Source organism: Triticum dicoccoides, chromosome 6A (genome assembly GCF_002162155.2).
Source record: "Triticum dicoccoides isolate Atlit2015 ecotype Zavitan chromosome 6A, WEW_v2.0, whole genome shotgun sequence".
Lineage (NCBI taxonomy): Eukaryota > Viridiplantae > Streptophyta > Magnoliopsida > Poales > Poaceae > Triticum > Triticum dicoccoides.
Window position 1 is genome coordinate 21806137 of NC_041390.1, and position 21962 is coordinate 21828098.

General features: G+C 44.9%; 1 protein-coding gene, 1 long non-coding RNA gene and 1 other non-coding gene across 3 annotated transcripts; all 3 read right to left on the minus strand.

Annotated features, from left to right (window-relative positions):
• Positions 1 to 9173: 9173 nt before the first annotated feature.
• TRNAG-GCC lies at positions 9174 to 9244 on the minus strand. Its single transcript has one exon. It is a non-coding gene; the product is annotated as a tRNA-Gly (tRNA).
• A 7395-nt stretch (positions 9245 to 16639) lies between these two features.
• Positions 16640 to 17729, minus strand: LOC119319449. The gene is made up of 3 exons (XR_005154484.1): positions 17340 to 17729; positions 16855 to 16930; positions 16640 to 16772 (listed from the first exon to the last, which is right to left on the minus strand). It is a non-coding gene; the product is annotated as an uncharacterized LOC119319449 (long non-coding RNA).
• A 2940-nt stretch (positions 17730 to 20669) lies between these two features.
• LOC119319537 (histone H2B.1-like) lies at positions 20670 to 21399 on the minus strand. Its single transcript, XM_037594009.1, has one exon. The coding sequence runs from the start codon at positions 21275 to 21277 to the stop codon at positions 20858 to 20860; it is 420 nt and encodes a 139-aa protein (XP_037449906.1). The 5' UTR covers positions 21278 to 21399; the 3' UTR covers positions 20670 to 20857.
• Between the last annotated feature and the right edge of the window lie 563 nt (positions 21400 to 21962).

The window sequence follows — 21962 nt, forward strand, 5'->3', positions numbered from 1 at the left end:
AGCCACGCTGCGCCCCGTCGCCGCTCGCCATCTCTGGTTCCACCTCGCCGACGCCGCCCCACCACCTCTTCCTCGCCGGACCTCCCCGAGCACACTGCCAGTACCCCGCGAGCTCCCCTGTGAGCACCTTGTCCTTCCTGACACCCACTCTTCCTCCCCGTGCACTCTTGCCTCGCACCACTGCTCGCCGCGCCCGCCTTCTCTGTAACCCGCTGTGCCCGCGGCCTCTACTCGCGCTAGCTGCTGCTGCTGCCACCGCACGCTAGCCCCATCGCCTCCGGCCACCGCGCCCGAGCCTCCGCGGCGTCCTTTGATGCTCGGTGCCATCCTCGACCGCGCCGTCCCCCTGCAAGCCACTGCCGCCCCGCGCTCCTCCGCCTGATGCTCGCCTGTGTGTCTCCTTGCCTGCATCGCTCGCTCGCCACGTGGCGCACCATGACCCCGCTGCTCGCCCGTTTCCGGCCGCCTCCGCTCAGGGTCGTGCCCCCGCTCCCCGCACCCGCCTCGCCGAGCCATCGTCGCCCTAGCGCACGCGTGCCGCCGCCCCTGCGTCGCCTCCACCTGTCGCGGCCGGTCGACGACTCGCGTTGTCGACCACGCGCTCGGCGCCGGTGCCCCAGCGCACACGCGCCTGTGCGTGTTCAGGCGGGCACCCGCGCCCAAACCGCTAGGCCTCCCTTGGGCCACAACCAGTGGGGCCCCACGGCCCCTGAACGTTAAAAAAGAGAATAAAAAAATAAATAATAATAATATATCAATCAATCAATTAATTAATTAATTAAATCAATTAAGTTAATTAATTAATGTTTAATTAACCTAATTATCTAGTGTTAATTAACTAAACTGTCAATGACATGTGGGACCCACACGTCAGGTTGACCGGTCAACACCTCTGTTAACTGCTGACGTCATGCTGACGGCGGCGTGCACTGTTCTGGATAATGTTGATTTAAAATAATTAAATAAATCCTTAAAATGATTTAAATCTTTTAAAATAAATATAAAATAAACCGTAGCTCGGATGGAAAAACTTTGTACATGAAAGTTGCTCAGAACGACGAGACAAATCCGGATACGCAGCCCGTTCGTCCGCCATGCATTCCTAGCATAGTGAACATACAACTTTCCCCCTCCGGTTCATCTGTCCGAAAACACGAAACATCGGGGATATTTTCCCGGATGTTTCCCCCTTCACCGGTACCACCTCATACCGCGTTAGGGCACCCCTAGCACCGCTACTTGTCATGTCATGCATCGCTATGCATCTATTTGCTTAATATTTATTGTTTCTCCCCTCTCTTCTCTCGCTAGACACCGAGACCGACGCCGCTGCTACCCAGTATGACTACGGTGTTGACGACCCCTCTCTCTTGCCAGAGCAACCAGGCAAGCCCCCCTCCCCCCCTTGATCACCTGATATCGCCTACTCTTCTCTATACTGCTTGCATTAGAGTAGTGTAGCATGTTACTGCCTTCCGTTAATCCTATCCTGATGCATAGAATGTCCTTGCTACTACTGTTGTTACCTTTACCTGCAATCCTAATGCTTAGTATAGGATGCTAGTTTATCATCAGTAGCCCTACATTCTTGTCCGTCTACCATGCTATACTATCGGGCCGTGATCACTCGGGAGGTGATCACGAGTATATACTATATACTTTTTACTGTTGCATTACTTATGATACTGTTCAGAGATGGGGGCTGAAGGGGCAGGTGCTCCATCCCGGTAGAGGTGGGCCTGGGTTCCCGACGGCCCCCAACTGTATCTTTGTGGCAAAGCGACAGGGCAGGTTGAGACCACCTAGGAGAGAGGTGGGCCTAGCCCTGGTCGGCGTTCGCGGTTACTTCAAGATAACACGTTTAACGAGATCTTGGTATTTGATCTGAGTCTGGCCACTGGCCTATACACACTAACCAACTACGCGGGGACAGTTATGGGCACTCGATGTCGTGGTATCAGCCGAAGCCTTCGTGATGTCAGCGACTGAGCGGCGTGCGCCGGGTTGGACTGGAACACCTGCTCTTGTATAAGGGAGGCTAGGTCTGCTCACCGGTCGCGTACGCAACATGCAGGTGTGCAATGGGCGATGGGCCCAGACTCCTGTGCCATAGGATTTAGACTAGCGTGCTGACCTCTCTGTTGTGCCTAGGTAGGGCTGCGACGTGTTGATCTTCTGAGGCCGGGCATGACCCAGGAAAGTGTGTTCGGACAAAGGGGATCGAGCGTGTTGGGAAATGTGGTGCACCCCTGCAGGGAAGTTAATCTATTCGAATAGTCGTGATCTTCGGTAACAGGACGACTTGGAGTTGTACCTTGACCTTGTGACAACTAGAACCGGATACTTAATAAAATACACCCTTCCAAGTGCCAGATACAACTGGTGATCGCTCTCTCACAGAGCGACGAGGGGAGGATCATCGGTTAGGATTTTGCTATGCGATGTTACTTGGTGAACTTACCATCTACTCTCTTCCACATGCTGCAAGATGGAGGTGGCCAGAAGCGTAGTCTTCGATAGGACTAGCTATCCCCCTCTTATTCCGGCATTCTGCAGTTCAGTCCATATATGATACCCCTTTTCCATTTGATACCAATGCATACATATGTAGTGTAGCTCCTTGCTTGCGAGTACTTTGGATGAGTACTCACGGTTTCTTTGCTCCCTCTTTTCCCCCTTTCTATACCCGATTGTTGCGACCAGATGATGGAGTCCAGGAGTCAGAGGATCCCGAGGATGATTTTTTCTACATGGAGTTCGGCTTCGAGGAGTAGTTAGGAGTGATGAGAGAGAGAGAGAGAGGAAGTAGATCGGGCCGAGGGATAGGATGAATTAGCAGTAGCGCGGGCCAAAGAAAAGCGCTGCTGCCAAGCCCAATAGTAGTAGCGCCCTTTACAGGAAACACGCTACTGCTAAGGGTAGGCACGTAAATAAACATCAAAAATACATTGCTCATCAATGATCTTTTTGTGTAGAATCTAAATTGTCAATATGAATCCTCGCCAGTTTAGGAACCGGTGAAGATTCATATAGTGGCCACAAATCCTACACATAGAGTTTAATGAAGATCAAGTGCTTGTGATAGTTTGAGAAATAACATATTTAAGCTGGTAAAAACCCTATTCGTGGAGCAAGGTGGGACTAAACTTAGTTCCAAGGAGGGGATAATACTTAGCTGCAGCGAGTGTTGGCGAAAAGCGCTACTGCTAAGTACTTTAGGAGTAGCGCATTTAAGGAAACGACGCTACTATTATACCTAGTCTGGAGGGCAACGCCGTGGCAATTGTAGTAGTAGTGCCCTTTTCACCTAACGCGCTATTGTTACTTAGATATCAGTAGTGCGGTTTTCTACAGCGCGCTACGGCTAAGTAGCAGTAGCTGGGTTTTTAAACCGAGTTGCCGATAAGATTTTGTGTATAAAGTTTTCCCTAGTAGTGCGAGAATACTTGTATGAGATCTCACATTAGGTGAGATTGTCATATCAACCCTAAAAGATCATATTTACACATTTCGAAAAAAACTAAAATTATTTGACAACATCCATGTGGGGTATGTCTAGAACTCCGAAAAAAATCAGCTCAAAAATCGATGTACATTTAGATATACAAAAAGACAAATTAAAATGTGAATAGTGGCAGCTTTGGGTGAATAGTACTTTGACACTATTCACATCTGATTTTGTGTTTTTTGTTTATATTAATGTAAGTTAAATTAGGAGCTGAAACTTTTTGAGATTGTACATCAAACGTTGATGTGTGTCTACAGAAAAATTAAGAATATTTGAACATGTATTTAAAAAAAATGATCTCATTGATTTCACCTAATGTGAGATCTCACACAAGTCTCCCCGGTGTTTTCTTGGCACCCGGGATCCATGAAGCACGATATTTTTCTTTCCTTTAAAAATAGGTATTTTAAAGTCTCAAAATATGATTCTTTTATGCAAATACAGTTGGATATTCCGTGCATACCTGTCCTTTTTTAAAATAATATGATAAATAAGACGCTACCCAAAAAACAACAAATACGCAAGCACATGTTGGTTCATGTGTTTGTCTTCTTTTCATCTTTTGTATACGTTGCATATAAATATGTATATTGGAATATGCACACACATGCAGCACATCTATGTAGACACACACAAAAGGTTTCAATATTTTTGAGGTATAACTAATATTTTGTAGTTATAGAAAAACTAATATTTTATAAAAAAGATCGGGCTCCTGAAGCCCGGCTACCAAAGTGCATTTTCGACCTTGGTTGACTCCCTATAAAGCGCTTGAGTTGCCATGCCCTTATATTGTGCGACTGCGCCGTTAGGGTGTCACTCTTTGCGGGAATCTCTAGGCGTGCTCCAAAAAGGGTTTTAATTCCTCAAAAAAAACTTATGATGAGTTATAGTTGAACTCTCAAAGTATTTACATGGTTGAGTTTTTCAGGAGAAAGGTTCATCGGCTCTCATATTTGATCATCCCTTTGGGCTGCGACTCCCTCTTGCTCGGCGGCCTACACCCCAGCACTGCCTTCATCATCGGTTTCCTTGCCTCCCTTGACCATAGCGGATGCCCGTCAATACCCTGCAACCCCACAGACTTCTCGGCACACCTTTGATTCGCTCGTCAATTGACACCGCAGCCGGAATCATTGGATATCTTCATCGCCGTCGGCTGGGAGCTCGTGGCTCAATAAGGCCATCGTCAAGCTTCGTTTCATTGGAAACAAACCGCCAGAGGACAAAAATTTTGGTAACCCTCCTTTGACTGGAGATGCCCATGCTTCTTCAGCAAGGCGTCATACCCATGCAACCCTAGCCATATGGGCTGGGATGACTCCTATACGTGTGTGGCATGGCACAACCCACTCAAGCACGCAAACTCGTGCTTGGCTGGCACGTGTTCTGCGCTCCCTAGCCCAGGCATGACATAACAAGAAAATGGATCGGCCCACTGACGCATTTAGACACCAACTCGTCTGATTTGGGGCAATTTTAGGCCTATTTCGGCTGTTTTGCGAGCTAATATTTAAAAAACTGGAAAAAAAAGTAAACGAGTGGTGCCGTGCTGGCACACTTGCCCAGCCTCGAGGCCCCAACACGACCCCAGACGGGCGATGTGTCGGCACGACCCAATTAGATATGTGTCGGACCAGGCCCACCGCAGGGCGGGCACACGGGCTAACATGTCGGCATGCCTGGCCCAGATGGCGAACTTTGCACCCAGGCCAGGCCACTATCGATCGAACCCAACTCTTCTAGTCCCCGCTCGTGCACGTTTTGGCCACGTCATCGATCCGATTCATCTAGCCCGTCCATCCAAAAGCAGCATCGAATGGCTAGAAGTACTCCAAAGTATCAATCTGTGGCACCAGCGTGTCCACCAATCACAGGCCATCTCCTTTGTCCTGCTTCCTACTATAACAATCTCGCCGCCCCCTCTGTTTCCTCACATCGCAGATCTGCAGTCCGCCAGCCCAAACATTCCAACCAAACTCGACCACCGCACCACACCGTCAAAGTACACATGGCACCCAAGGTGGAGAAGAAGCCGGTGCCCGAGAAGACCCCGAAGGGGAAGAAGCCCAGGGCGGAGAAGAAGTCGGTGCCCGAGAAGACCCCGGAGGGGAAGAAGCCCACGGCGGATAAGAGGCCATAGGCGGGTAAGACGGCGTCCAAGGAGGACGGCGGCAAGAAGGGCAAGAAGAAGTCTGAGAAGATTTTGGCTTACGAAAATGTTGAAGTAGCTGAGAAAGTGGTTTGTACCAGAACACTCTACTATCTAAGGCCATTTGAGCAGGCCAAATATGGTCAGGTGGGCTCAAGCAGGAGAAATTCAGATCAAGAATTTTTTCAACCAAAACGGGAAGTGGGGACGGTGGAAATGATTAAGCAAGCATCTGAAGCTCGAGAGGCTGAGAAGACTGAGTTGGAAAAAACAATTCAGTGTCTGAAGAAACAGATTTGGGGCTAAATCAGGTTTTCGACTTTGTCATAAGTTGTTCTTTATTACAGGAGTGTCCTATGTCATGACAAGGAAGAACAAATGATGTTATCATTAGGTTGGTCAGAAGAAACTATCTCTTCATGAGAGAGAATGTATTTTACTTTTCTATATTTGGAGGATGAGCTTCCTTGTCATTAACCCCACTAAGTATCATGTAATCTTCCAATTTGATTTTCTCTCACCATATGCTCAAAAAACACTATAATCTTCACATGTGAAAGTAATATGCCAATCACTGAGCAATAGACATTTTCAATTTGTTGAACTGCACTAATGTGATTTCGTATTAATTAGTATGTGAACTAAGATGGCTGACTTCTGCAGTACTGTGATTTCTTACTATCAGGCCTAAGTTGACTGATCTACGTTCCGTGTTAATAGTTCATCTTTTACAACATGATGCATGAGGGATCTGTAAGTTGTTAATGGTAAACACAAAAATTATTAAATAAGCGAATTCAAAAGGTTACCTTGATCCTTCCTTTATCGGTAATATACAATTTGTAGTTTACACAAAAAGATCGATTATACATATGCAACTATAAAAAAGATTTATTATCATACAAAACTAGTTAACTAGAAAGATAGAGATCTATGTCGTAATTATTTTTAGGAATCATCAAGGGATTTACCTTGCCATTCTCTTGAAGAATAGTACTCTTGGCGGTAGTACTCGTGTCAGCAAGGTTCATGATTGTCCTACCCATGTCAAATAGTGCACGAGCATTACCGCCATCCAAAACAACTTAACACCACCGAGGAGAACATCGTTTCATTGAATTTCCTTCGCCAAATGTCCATCTTGCTACCAAATACATCTTATCATTTTCTTAAAATTGTCATGGGCCGACAATTTCTCTTTTTGTTAGCTACCTGAAGGTGGTGGTTGTTAAGTGAGAGAAGATGTAAGGGCATGGAATGAGGCACTTGGTAAATACAAGTGGTGGTGGCGCTCTCAGTGGCCTTGCTGGATTTGAAGGCGACACTATTGAGAAATAAGGTGGCGATGGTGCTTCTTGGGTAAGGGATGAGTGGCAGGGTATATATTGAAGGAAAACGTTGATTGACCATAGTATCTCCATCAGGAGATACCAAAACTCCATTGGGTTTTGCAGAATAGAAAAGCATTCCCTTTATAACTTTGATATGTCATCTACTCCCACTTTTTTTCCTTGTGTGCCTAATTTTTTTATATTTTTGTCAGACTGAAACTTTTCCTATTTAATATTGGCCCCAATAGGCCATTTGTGCATATAGATGCACTTGTGCATTTTTTGCTAGTTCCTTTGAGAATCAAATGGATTGACGGAGTAAAACTCAAGATTTGGCCATGAATATTTTATAACAACGTGTGACTTACCTCAAAAAGCTTTTTCACATTATACATTTTGATTTCATGAATATATTGTAATTGGAAGTAATGTTTGGAACCATGACACCGTTTACATTACTGGATGGAGTGATAACACACTCAATAAAAAGATTCAATATCATTTACCATCGAGATTTGGTCTCTTCTCTCTTCATTTCAGATCACGGACCACACCGGTCGAGCCCATTAATTACTCCAAACTAGTTATTGTAACCTTTAGATTGACCATTTCGATTTGACTCTGAGGGTCAGGCCGAATGGGGATGCAATGCTTCAGGGTTTGAAGGGCAGAATACCCAGTGCTCCCAACACTTAGGTTTGAAGGACTAAAGCCCCGGATCTTGAGTTGTGTTTAAACCATGCTAGATGTACATTTTATAGTTTGTTTGGTAGTGTTTCAGTGTGAAGGAGGGCGCAACTCCAATCTTGATTAGGGTCCAGAATCTAGATCCAAACCAGTTGTGTTGTTGTTATTTATATATTTTTTTTGAGGGGTTGTGTGTTGTGGTTACCAGATTCTCATTTTTATCTAATGCCAGCGACAAAAGGGCACAACCATCCAAAGTGTTCAAATTGTGCCAGGCGTAACATCTTAGTTTGAATGTTTGGTGGTATTTCAATCGTTATCACCAATTGTCACGATTTTTGTTAGGGACAATTGTCATGATCTAGCCTCACTTTGAACTATAGAGAGGGGGGCGGGAGAGGGAAACCGGATGTTGGAGACGAAGACATACCCTGCTTGGTAAAAAGAGAAATAGTTTTTTCAGTACAAAAGGGGAAATAGATGCGTACAAGTCCTTTTGTGGGCTTGTTATGTTGATGCCCCCAGCTCGTACTATCTCTTTCTTTTTTCCTTTTCAAACTTAGTTTAACTACCAGGTCTAGCACTTGAACCCTATTGGGTTGGTTCCACCACAAAGAACCTGATCATCATGCTCAGTTTGCAAGAGCAACTCAAATTACCAACCCATAAAACTACCAGGAAAGCTTATGTACATCGCTAGAGATGGGTAGACTCCTTCATTTAACTTCTTGTAGATATGTACTCTACAGAAAGAAAATAAAATGCATGTAGTAATGTTCTACTGTTTTCAATTCAAAATAAAAGTCTCACTGCTTGCCAGAAAAAAAATAAGCAACTCATGCTCTAGGTCGGAAGAAGGTCAAACGACACGTCGTTTCCCTGGACATATACTTTGTTTTGAAAAAAAAATAAGACACCCCACAAATCAGTCTGGAAGAAACCGTAAACAAAAAAAATGTTGATAACCAAAAAAAGGCAGTTGGATGTTGAGGTACGCACCAGGTTGAATTGAATCTGAGGGACGAAAACATGATTGTTCACAAAATGAAAATCAGTTAGCCGCACTTATGGGAAAGTGATAAAAGTGTTATTTTGTCCACTCGTTAATTCAATAACTAAGCAGGTTCGTCAATTTGCATACTAGATGTATGTAGAATTAAAATACGTCTAGATACATTCATTTCTGCGACAAGTAAGGGAAACAAAAAGATGCACCAGCCAGTCTGGAAGAAACCGTAAACAAAAAAAATGTTGATAACCAAAAAAAGGCAGTTGGATGTTGAGGTACACACCAGGTTGAATTGAATCTGAGGGACGAAAACATGATTGTTCACAAAATGAAAATCAGTTAGCCGCACTTATGGGAAAGTGATAAAAGTGTTATTTTGTCCACTCGTTAATTCAATAACTAAGCAGGTTCGTCAATTTGCATACTAGATGTATGTAAAATTAAAATACGTCTAGATACATTCATTTCTGCGAGGAAACAAAAAGATGCACCAGCCGGGAATCGAACCCGGGTCTGTACCGTGGCAGGGTACTATTCTACCACTAGACCACTGGTGCTTTGCTGAACATAATCTTAAAAATACTTAGAGGATTCGAGGGCTAGAAAGGCAAATAGCATTTCTCCATACATTTTATGTTGACCAACTAAATCTAATACAGCAGTTCTTGCAGTTCTAGGAGACGCCAACGTGTGATAAAGACAGACAGAAAGTAGTACTAGGCTACTCTGACATGACACATAAATCAGCAAGACAAAAAAAAAAGCTCTGCCCTTCCATCTCTTGGATAGATAGAGAGGGAGGGCAGAGGCCTTTGGTGTCCCTTTCAGTCAAGAATTGGGGCTTTATAATTACTAGCCAATATATATCTTATGCCTTTCCTCGTTCATGGTTCGATATTCTAATATCCTAGGCGTAGAGGAACCACACCAATCCATCTCGAATTTGGTGGTTAAACTCTACTGTGATGATGATGTAGGGGAACTAATTCAAAGAATTGGGGCTTTATAATTACTCCCTCCGTTCGAAATTATTTGTCTCGAAAATGGATGTATCTAGAATTAAAACATGTCTAGATACATCCATTTCTGCGACCAGTAATTCCGAACGGAGGGAGTACTAGTCAATATTTATCTCATGACTTTCCTCGTTCATGGTTCGATATTCTGGCGTCCTAGGCGTAGAGAAACCACACCAATCCATCCCGAATTTGGTGGTTAAACTCTACTGCGGTGATGATGTAAGGGAACTAATTCAAATAACATGCCAAGTAAGCTCTGTGTCGAACACGAATTTGTCAATATAACGAGTAAACACATTCTGCTGCCAAAAAAAAGGAAGAACGGAAGAACTTAAACCAAATTAGCGAACATAACTCCATCTCCAGGTGAGATGGAAAATCAGTAATGGGCAGACAGACCACAATACTTTCGTTTTACACTTCTCTTCTAGAGAGAAAAAAACGAAGCCCACCTTTATAAATAAAGCAGAATAAATGGCAGAGTAGCTTATACACATTGAAACAGAGGTCCAAACAATACAGTAAAAATGATCCATTACAGCATACGGCATTGGGGCACAACATCATGGCCCAGGACAACAGAAAACTAAGCTGTCGAAGATGGAAGACGGAACAGTCGAAGATCGAAGAGCGCTAGAGCAGGAAGCAGTGAGAGACTTCCCTGCTCAAGGAAATCAATTATTTTAGTAATGCAGCCTAAGCATACACATTGTAGCTAAAGCTGCGGATCCTTCTGTATTCATACAGATGATCTGGTCGAATACGTCGATCCTGCAGACAAAACAGGAAAACAAAGAGCTGATGTGTAAAAAAAATCAAGCAAGTAGCAAATGAAGCCTCCCCTTAGTCTGCGTGTGGCTGGAGGCTGGGGATTCAACAGATGGCTGGTTGAAGATGAGATGCCTATGTATGTGTGCTCCAGCAGAATCAAGGACTGTGATGCCCAGTAACCTCACCGCTCGAGGCTAATGGGAAAAACATCCCTGCGTGGGTGGGATGCTTGGCCGTGTAACAAGTTCCTTTGGCTTTTGTTCATAGTTTTTTTTTTTTTTGCCACATGAAATAGACAATTCTACATTTAGATTCCTGTATTTACAGAGGCACAAAATCTTCTGACCTGGGAACAAAAATCAACCACTTGATTGATGAAAAGAAAAGCCCCAACAATACTGCTAAACAGCTGAAACACATAGCACCATCATGAAACAAATTAATCAATGGTTAGAACTACATACAAATTGCATTGATTTTAAACCCCTGCTCATCTGCCTCTAGCATAGGCAACTATGCTTTTCTATATTTATTTTACAGGTTGCAATCATCAACCAGAACATTCTTTGTACCAATTTGATCATATTACTCACATTCCTAGTAGGTTGATATAGTAACCGTAATGCTTCAGTAACTACAGACCATAATGCTTCAGTAACCAGAGTTTTTCTCTGTTTAGTTGCAAGAACAGAGCGAGTAGAAACTTTTTTTTTGCCTTCATTACCTCAGATTGAAATAGGAAGTAAGGCACGCTGACTCGATATTCCTGAAGGCGCTCTTGCTATGGCCTAGTTCACCCTTCTCAGAGCCAGGAGTAAAATCACAGCTTGCCTCCTCAAATTACCAGCAGAACAAACTCATCAGGCATGCAATCAGGATAATAACATATCATTCAGAGTTCAAACCAAGTAAACAAACATATGCATCAGGCACTGGTGCATCCAAAGTTTAACTCTATTCTCCTCCCATTTAATGGATGAGAAAAATCTTTTGCCTCCGTTTCAGAAAAAAAAAGTAAGAGCTAAAATAACAGCCATATAGATACCAGACCTTACTCCCTTACAAGACGGTGGCATAAAAAACTCTTAAATCAGGACCAGGATCAATTCAACACACCAAACTAGTCATCATGAACTGATGATACTTGGGGTAACTTGTCCAAATAAAAATAAAATTAAACCATGGTGGTTCAGTTTCAAATAAAACAGTGCATATATCAGTTCCAAGTGGACCCGACACGCATTGCCTGAAAAATAACTCATGTGCCAAGAAACATAATCTTACATCTGACTTTTAACAGTTTAGCTGACAGCAAAATGGCTCATTCAAATCAAGCAAATATCTAAGATACAACCTTTATTTGTCATCAAGCACAGAAGATTGTTGTGCATAGATTGATACCCAGAAGAAACAGAGGAGGCTAAAAAATACACCGCGCAGGGCTTGTAGATCTGGCCATCAATAATTGTGAGGCGTGCTATTATGACCACCACAATACCATGGGCGGAAAAGCCACTTAAACTTTCAGTTTAGAACAATACATGAACGAACTTTCTAGCCTTCTAAACTATGCATGCTTACAAAACTAAAAACCATACATCACCACAAGTTTGCTGCAGCAAACTGAACATGAAATACAGCCAATATATATGATCCATGTTGTAGGACACTATACAAGTTTTATACAAAACACCAGCAAGATCTTGAATCGCATGGAAACAATTAGATTACTCATTCAATCCAATTGAGTCCTCTCCCTCTTCATCTCCTTAGCACTGTCCAGATCTTGGTCCTTGGTACCATGTACGCATCTCAGAACTGCAAAAACAAGGCAGAGTTAATTACATCTAGGTTTTAACCATCTTTTTTGCAGATCTAGATGTAACAGAACTAAAGGAAGCTGTTAAAAGTGGTAGTCGAATATGTCTCATCCGGTGGAATTCGTCCATGGCAACAACCATCCTTCCCTGCTTCAACCTGATTAGCGGCTCACTCAACGTCAATCAAAGTTTCTTCTTCAAATCGGGTATGTCACAACCATCGGGTTGAATTTATCCATAGCACCAGCCATCGCAGTACCCATCGTGCAGAAAAGCAGAGGACTGGCTGATGCTATGGACAAATTCAACCGGAGGATTGGCTCCCTGCTTCTGCGCGCCTTGATTTGGGCAGCGGCCACGATAAAAGAGACTTCCTAACCATCGGGTTGAAGCTAACCATAGCACCAGCCATCCTACCCGCCGTGGGGCATCAGCGGCCGCCGTTGAAGGGTAGGATGGATGATGCTATGGACAAGTTCAACCAGAGGACGGCCCGGTGGGGGCTGGTTCGGCCATCGGTAGAACAGGTGGTGCGCTCTCGCCGGGAAGAGAGTCCCGGAGCGGCCGCGCGCTCCGCGGCGGAGGGGCCGTCGGAGAGGAAGCGAGAGGGCGCCGCGCCGCCGCCAATCGCGTTAGACTGGTTGGTTAGGGTTTGCCGGAGGGGTGGTGCTGTATTTATGTACGGCGCCGCTCGCGCATCACGCCACGTTTGTTTTGGGCCGACGGCCCACGCGCACTGGTTCACGTGTTGGCGAGCTAAAGAGGCCCCATCAGTTCGGCCCATTTTAAAACTAGTACGGCTTTCCTTTTGCCTAAAAAACTTAATTTAATTATCCTTGACTAAAAAAACTTAATTTAAATATCCAAAAAAAGAATACTTAATTTAATTTTAATAATTTTTAAATAAAGATCATTTTAATCAATAAAAAAGTGTTTGCCTGTGAAAATAAATATTCATACTTATTTATAAACTAGCACATATGCCCGTGCGTTGCAACGGGAGATAAAAATTTAGTGTCACCAGAACACCTGATATATGTCACAAAAACTATCTCGACTTAAGGTGCATTTCCTTTACAAAATAATGAAGGGTGATCTATCTTACTGTCTTGAATCAACGTTCACTTTGAGTTGAACTCTGTATAAGTGTAGCTAAACTGTTTGAAACAATGAAAATGCAGTCTAATGTTGAATTGTTCTTGCAGAAGTAAAGTTCATGCTTTTTGAACAAACAACAGCTGATGATTTCTGCTATACGTTGGGCACAAGCAACAATTGTCCCCTGTTCTATGAGTCGTCTCCCACTTTTGGCGCCAGTTTTTGGCTGGAAAAAATACGAAAACAAAGACCATGACATCCAAATATCCATTTCTGAGCTCGAGCTCACCGGCCCCCTGTGAAAAGTAAATTAAAAAATACTAAAGAATTAAAAAGAACCAAGTTTTTTGCATGGAAGTTGCTTTAGTGCATGAGGTAGTACAATACATTACTTGTGGTAGTGGTAGCGGCACAAGGATGCCATGGACAGATAGATCTCCACTTAATCTTGATGTTGAATCCACCACCTCGTCTTTTGTGCAGTTCTAAGGCGACTCCGACAACAAAGATTTTATCCCAATTCCCTCACAACCCTTCACTTTAAATCCCACATGGGATTGAGAGTCTCTTCTATCGCCTACCAATACAATAGGTAATCCACGAACATGTGCAACTGCCTTTTTCATTCGACGAAATTCCTCAGCAATTTGTAACTTTATGTCCTCTGCAATTGACTTGCCATCAATAATGGTGCCCTGGATGCGCAATCAACTATTTAAGCAATAAAAGGGCAACTCGGAATCATAGATCATTAGCATGAGATTCGGAACTACATTGGGGAACATCCGTGAATTCAACATATGCTTGTCATGGATGGTACGCTCGCTTTTAATCTATATACTACACATCACAATATGCATCATACCAGTTGATCAGATATGTGAGGTTTTACATCAAAATTCTACATACTATTAATCTAAGATCATCTTAAGAACTGATGGAAAAATAAACTAAAAGGACAATTACCGAGTTTTTTTACTAGTAAAGGAGGCTTGCAGTACTTTGTGCCACGTTGTTCTATACAGAGCATGAAAGAACGAGAGCAAATCAAACAAATATATATACAAACAAAGGAGCAATTATTGTACGGATACATATTGTCCAGTCAAGAAAATCATTCAGAATTTCTCAACCCTACAGAACAAAGTTATAGGCCAAACCTCATCCTATTCGTCGTGCAAAGCTATAACTACATTATCACACCCTTTTTCTACCATCTTGTATATGCACTGAACCAAGTGCAGTACTTGCCCCTCCAACGTCTCATCAGTGCAGACCACACATTGCATACATGTCATCTTCAAACCATAAAGTCTGTAGTATGGCAGGAAGTTTTACAATTAGGATATGTAATTATACAAACAACGATTGGGTAGGAAACTACATGTTCATCGATAATTCAAATTGTTATAAGCTAGAAAAACATCTATTCAGTAGCAGCAGGGAACATACTGATAGTTCGGATCACCATATGTTTAAAATGTGCATTATTCACCCTCGCTTCAAGTCATCTAAACCTTGTAGCAAGTCCAGATACATTGGTTCATATTGTGGCACTTCCCTGACCTTGTAAAATAATTTTCTACTTTCATGACTCATAACTCATGACTGTGAAAGGTAAACTCAGTAATTAGAATTATATGGAACTCCTTTCAATGCATCTAGAGAGAAAGGGGGCGAGAGTAGCTACCCCCCAGTATTAACCAAATAAATCCAATAAGATATCCTCTAATAACATACTAACTAATGTATATGGACACAAAAGACACTCTTCACACAAAAATCTTGTTCCTGGACCATTCAAAGTGTATTTGAAAGACATACATATCAGTGGACTCCCACGTCCATATGTATCTTAAATTTTTGAAGCCTAAGATGTGGTAGTATCTGCTTTTGTTAGACAGCTCCATATTTTGGATCCGATTGCAAGCTCCATATGCATCAGCCTAGTAAAGGCATCTGGGTGATTGGTTCATATCTCCAGACCTGATAAAAACACAAGCGATGAAAGGATGAGAAAATTGTGAATCAACCAAACATTTGCATAGTTAGCTTATAAATAAATTGGACGACAAATATTTGAACAATCTGGCTAACCCATAAAACTGACAAATCTAACTAGAACTGCAAGCTAAGCTGAGACAATCAAAAGTGTGAAGATGGACTGATGAAGGTAATGTAACCACTTGAGTAAGAAAAGAATAAAGCAACAGGGACAACAACGATGCCACTCTACAATCGTCTCTCTAATTCCATCCCCCTAGCTTGCCCTCTCATCTCCTTGCACATCAACCAGAACATCTAACCAAGATCATAGAGAAGCAGTGGTGGGAGGGCGATGGAAGGTGATGAGCTGCGGCACGATCGATCAGGCGTCGCTGTACTGATGGCGAGGGAGCTTAGCGCTAAAACCACCTATCAGCCGTACCTTGATAAGGAACGGAAGAAGCCTTCGGTTCAACCGAAGAAGAATACATGTACATGGAAGGTGGAACATAGGGTGGTGTCTGCTCTTTTGCGATTTATTGCCTCATGGCAAGGGATCGAGAAGGATGCGAAACCATTGACCACAACAAAGGCGAACAAAGAAATCAGCCATCAACCTTATCCTCTCCAACCACGTCGGGTGTCCCACGGTGCCGAGTGCAGCTGCCGTCCCCCTTATCCTCTTCAACCACTGAACCCCGCGATGCCCAGCTGCTATCTCACTCCTGCTCCCGAACAGCCGCCGTCGCGCTCCTGCTCCTGAACGGCCGTCGTCGCTGGATTGTGCTCCAAGTCATCGCCGCGCCGCCTGACTACTCTCTCCTCGTCAACCCCCTCTCACTCGATCTCAATCTAGAAGCCCCCCTGAGCTCCATCGACCGATGAGAGAACATCGCTCACAGATTTTGCCACCGATCCTTGAGAAAAGGACAACATAATGATTTGGTGGAGATCCTCAATGTTTTGGCCGAAAAGGACAGTATAATGATTTTTTTAGACACCAAAAGGAGAGCCCACACATAATATGTGTTTTCTTAGAGGATGATGCGGATAATATGTAAGGAAATACTAACAAAGAACATGACATAGGGTTGAGCTAAAACTTCACAAAACCTAATGCATGAACGGTACAAGAGTAATACTATAGTAGGGCCAAGTAGCATATCTACAAGTTTCACCAAAGACACAGTCTGAATGGTATCTGTACACCAAGAACATCTACTAACAGAATAAGGCTATAAAACTTACCTCCTGCAGACATGTGGGCTGTGACCCAAGAGCCTCCAGCATCCTGATCACAGGAACCGGCTCTTGCGCCGCGCCAGCAAGTTCTGGGTCACCACCCCTCAGGGTACCTCATGTGCAATACTGAGAAGCACGCAGAAACGAACCTGCAACGCTCAAATCGAACACACAAAGTTACTAAACTACAGCTGCACACCTCGTCAAGCATCTCAACGGTACAGGGCTTACCGGAATGTCGTGCGCTGCGTGCAGAAGAAAGGATGTGGCGTCCACATATAGTGTGTCATCGGTGGCAAAGTCTCTACTGTGGAATTTAAGCATACAATTAATATGCAGTTGTGATATTTCCAATTCAATGCATAAACTAATTTGGGTTTAATCTCTCAAACTGAAATAATGATTAATTGTATGAAACAATATTGAGCTAGAAACGTTATATCTCAAATAAAACCCATGTTTAATCAGGGATGGCATGCTACTTTGTCCTTTAGATGTACATGTAGTAAGAGAATATCTATTACTCCCTATTAGATAACAGAAAAGAACAAAAAGAGAAATAATCAACAATAGTGGTAACCAGCAAGATATAAGGAGCATAGGGATGTCCATCTGAGTGCAGTCTTTGCCAACCAAAAACAATTTGCTCTACCCAAATTATAAACCTGCAGCCACATAGAACAAAATTAAGATCTGCATCAATCAAGGGTTCTTACCAACTCAAAATTAGCACCCAAGGAATTGGCAGTATTGAACCAGCCAAGTCCCTTTGAAATCCGGGTTGGGCACTCCATGGATTTGTGTTGAGAAGGACACCAACGTCCAGTGGGCATCCCCAACGTCTCCCATCGCAACCTCACAGCTGCAGCCTCCCCCTCCTCCTCCCTTCCTCCATCTCTCCCTCCACTGTCTTCTCCTTCAATCACCGCATCCCCGGCGACCCCAAGAATCCGAGGCATGATCCCCCCAAATCGCACCCCATCTCCCTCTCCCAAAATCCCAACGAATCTCGCGTCACATCAAGGGATGCAAGAATCATGAATCCCCAAGTATATTCATCAACAATCTGGGAAGAAACCCCTGTCCGTGGTGGTCCGGCCATGGACACAGACATGTTGCTTCCCATCACCGCGCCACAGCCCCTCCACCCGGTGCTGGACCACACCACCCGCCGCCGCTGCTCCCACCACCCGCCGCTGCTGCTCCCACCGCCTCCTCCCCAGCCACCGCTGAACCACTACCACCGCAACCTCAATCCAAATTAGAGGCACGGGAGCAGGAAGAACGGTCGCCGACGATGGATGGCCGGAGAAGAAGACTGCAGGCGCTGCCCTACCCGGACGGATCGAGCGAACCCGTGCTCGTACAGGCGCTGGGCTTTTTTTCTTCTTCTTTTCTCTCCTTTTACCGGTTCGGGTCTGACTTATGAGGGGACTGCGGGTGCAATTTCTAGAAAATAGGAGGGTCTATTTGCAAAAACGCCGCGACGGTGAACCCGAAGACTCGATCCGTGCTTTATTATTAGGAAGAGAAGTAGAAGGAGTTAACTCATGTAAATGGACAAACTAGGAGAGTTTAGCGAGCATGAGGGTTGGCATGACCCTTAGGTTTAGACACCACAACCAAAATGGCCCATTCGAGACTCCTCTGCGGCGTCGTCGCTGCTCCGATCTTCTCAACTCTTATTTATAAAAGTAGAAGGACATGACTCGGGTAAAATGAGCAACCGGGTGGGTTTAGCAAACACAAGAGGGTTAGGCCGACCCTTCGGTTTAGACGCGACAACCAAAATAGCCCATTTAAGACTCCCATACAGCTAGGTGGCTGCTACGATATTCCTCTCCCGTTCCTCGTGCTGCTCCAACAAGATCATCTTTGTTTTGGTGCGTCTTTTCATCTATCGCACTGGCAACCGCATAGTGATGACCTTGTTGTTGTTATCTGTGTAGACAGACTACACGTCAAGACAAAAGCTTCAACCTTAAGTCGCTGGTGCCGCTGCGTGATTGAGGTGCCTTCCTGACTATTGGAAGGTAAGACTGCAACTTATGTCTTCAGATGCCAAGCTAGAATAATATTATGTTTGGGGTGCCTAACATACCTCAGCGAACTGGAGCCACACATTGCTACATTGAGCAGGTGCATTGTACACCTGAGCTTCATTCGACTGCTAAAACAACCTAATTTGAGGTGCATTGTATTCACCCAGCAATTATCTCCAAATATTCCATCTAACTGATCATATCACCATGACGTCCACAAGGTTTGAGTCATTGAGTGCCCATCAATTACAATCACAACTCAAATGCCTCTGTTGTTGGCAGTGTCTGTTGCACCCTCCAAAAGTATGAAGTCCTCCAAGCTAACGCAACCGGATGCCCAAGTGCTTTGAGATGGCGCCACCACGGTAGAGGTTTGAAATTTTGATATGGCACCAAAATTAATAGACATATGAGAAAGCTAACAAAGCCTGAACAGCAGCACAAATCACGATTTAACTATAGAAATCAAACTACAAACAGTAAAGATTTATATGCAACGAATCTGATGTCAAATTACAAACCTTGAAAATTAATTTAAGCAGTAACAATTCTATTTCTTCATAATAACACAGCACAACTCTTAAAAGATAGAGCATGTTTGGATCGATGCTCTCGAACGCCCGGCCAAAAAATTGGCATTGACGAGGCTTTGGGCACCTGTTTGGATGAGCACCAAATAATTGGTGCGTCCACCCTTCTATAGCTGGCCAAACGGGCCGGGCCAAACAGGCCAGCCCGCAAGCACGCCGGCACGGCCCGCTATGGGCCAGGCACAACACGGGCTAAACGGGTTGTGCCCGGCACGCGGCACGCCTTGGGCCGTGCCTGGGCCTGGAGTCTGGGCACGCGGGCCGGCACGACACGGCCCGTTTAATATTTTCATATAATTTTTAGATTTTTTTATATATTTATACCTAAAATATAGCCCAATAGGCCTAAATAACAGCCCAACAAGCTAAATATGTGCAGCCCAGCGTGCTAAACTGGCCATCAGGCCGGCCCGTTTACTAATCAGGTCGTGCCTGGGCCAAGGAGCAGCGCCCGTGGGCCGGCACGACACGGCCCGGCTATTAAACATGCCATGGCGGGCCGTGCCAGGCCAGGCACGATTAGCACAGGTCGAGCCGTGCCGTGCCGTGCCGGCCCGTTTGGCCAGGTATGCACCCTTCCCCAACCCTTGTAGTTCATTTTCATGCCAATCTTTCAGTGAGGCACGGGCGACAAAATTGGTCACCAATTAATTGGCGTGCCCGCGGTTGGCACGGTCAGCACCGGCCTAATCCAAAGAAGTCCATAATAACATCATCGAAACACGAACATGAACCGCTCCCATACCCAAGGATGAAGAATGTGCAGTTGGTGCATATCAAATGGACAGCAAATGGCTATTGCCAATGCAAGTAAGTTAGAATGTATATATCCATACAAAGGTACATAAACATACAGAAATGAATCATTAGATTCACTTCACACCTTCACAAAATTGGTAGCTTTATTTTCACTAATTACCTAGTATAGTATAAAGAAAATTACCTAGTGTAATATAAACATAAAGAAAAAAACTCAGGTGTCTCAATAGCAACAATTATCAAAAAAATTGTGTGCCATCACAAAGTGTTGGTTGCATCTGGCATGTTCCTTGCCTCTGTAAAACATGGGCACAATGCTTCTAGCTTATCTCCTCTTTTTTGCAGAAAGCATCTAATTTCTCTGAAAATTTGCAGAAAGTATCTGTTTCTCTGAATCAAACATATTCCAGTTTTTCAGACATGTTCTTGATGGATGACAAGTCCAATGAGAAAAAAGGATGACCACGTCAAAAATTAACAAAGCTGGCCAACTTCAGATTTACTCGAATGGCAGCAACCGTAGAGGTTGAAAAATTCAGTATGACGCCTAAATGATAAACCTGATAACATCTACTGTAAACAACTGCAAAATCATGAATGTACCTGCAGACCTACGAACTACAGAGCCAGATTCAGACTGCACAAAAATGAGAAGTGGCAGGGCGTACAGAAGAACCTTCCAACCAAAACTGAATAATACAAGCACACGTTGAACAATAATTCAGACAGCAACAACACTAATTCTTCAAACCAACAAGCAGCACAATTCTTACAGAGATTGTAACATCGCACTGCTAACTACACACAGAACGCCGCCATCAGCTCATGAAACGAGGAAGACGCCTAGGAGGAGGTGAACTTGGTGACGGCCTTGGTGCCCTCGGAGACGGCGTGCTTGGCGAGCTCGCCGGGGAGGACAAGGCGGACGGAGGTCTGGATCTCCCTTGACGTGATGGTGGGCTTCTTGTTGTAGCGGGCCAGCTTGGCGGACTCGCCGGCGAGCTTCTCGAAGATGTCGTTGATGAAGGAGTTCATGATGGACATGGCCTTGGAGGAGATGCCGATGTCGGGGTGCACCTGCTTGAGCACCTTGAAGATGTAGATCTTGTACGTCTCCACGCTCTTCTTGGCCTTCTTCTTCCCCTTCTTCTCGCCGCCCTCCTTGGACGCCGTCTTCCCGGCCGCGGGTCTCTTCTCCGCCGCGGGCTTCTTCCCCGCCGGGGTCTTCTCCAGCGCCGGCTTCTTCTCCGCCTTAGGCGCCATGGGTGCTTCGACGGTGTGGGGAGGAGGTGGAGCTTTGTGCGAAGGTGTGGGGAGGAGGTGGAGCTTTGTGCGAAGGTGTGGGCTGGGGGGCTGCGAATGCTGAGGTGTGTGGAGGCGGATCGGGCGGCGCGATTTGTTATATAGAGTGGGACGGAGGAAGAAGGTGGGCTGTGATTGGTGGAGATGGGATGCCGCGGATCGATGCCTTTGGGTTAGTTTCAGCCGTTCGTCGCTGTGTGTGGATGGACGGACCGGATGCGCTTTGACGCGGATCGGTGACGTGGCGGAAACGCTCACGGGCGGGTCGGTCGATCGACAGTGGCCTGTCTGCGACGCCTTGCAGTTGCAGAGAGAGCGGCTTGCCGGCTGACTTCGTCGTAGACATCGCCGGCGAGCAGAACTATGAATATCATGGCCGTTTCTTTCACCTGCAATCACGCGCTGTGGGATGCCGTAGCAGGCCAGACCCATGTTGCAGAGCATGAAGACGATGCTCAGCTTCTCGCCGGTTTACGTTGGCCAGCGCGCACGTCGTCGCCGTAGCGGCCGTTGCATCAGACTGGACCTGTGAAATCCTGCAAACCAGCATCACACTGAGCAGATTTGGTGGAGTTTCGACATCTACCGCCGTACCATGTTGGACTCCGATGACCATGCCCATCAAAACCCTTATCTCTTGTCACGT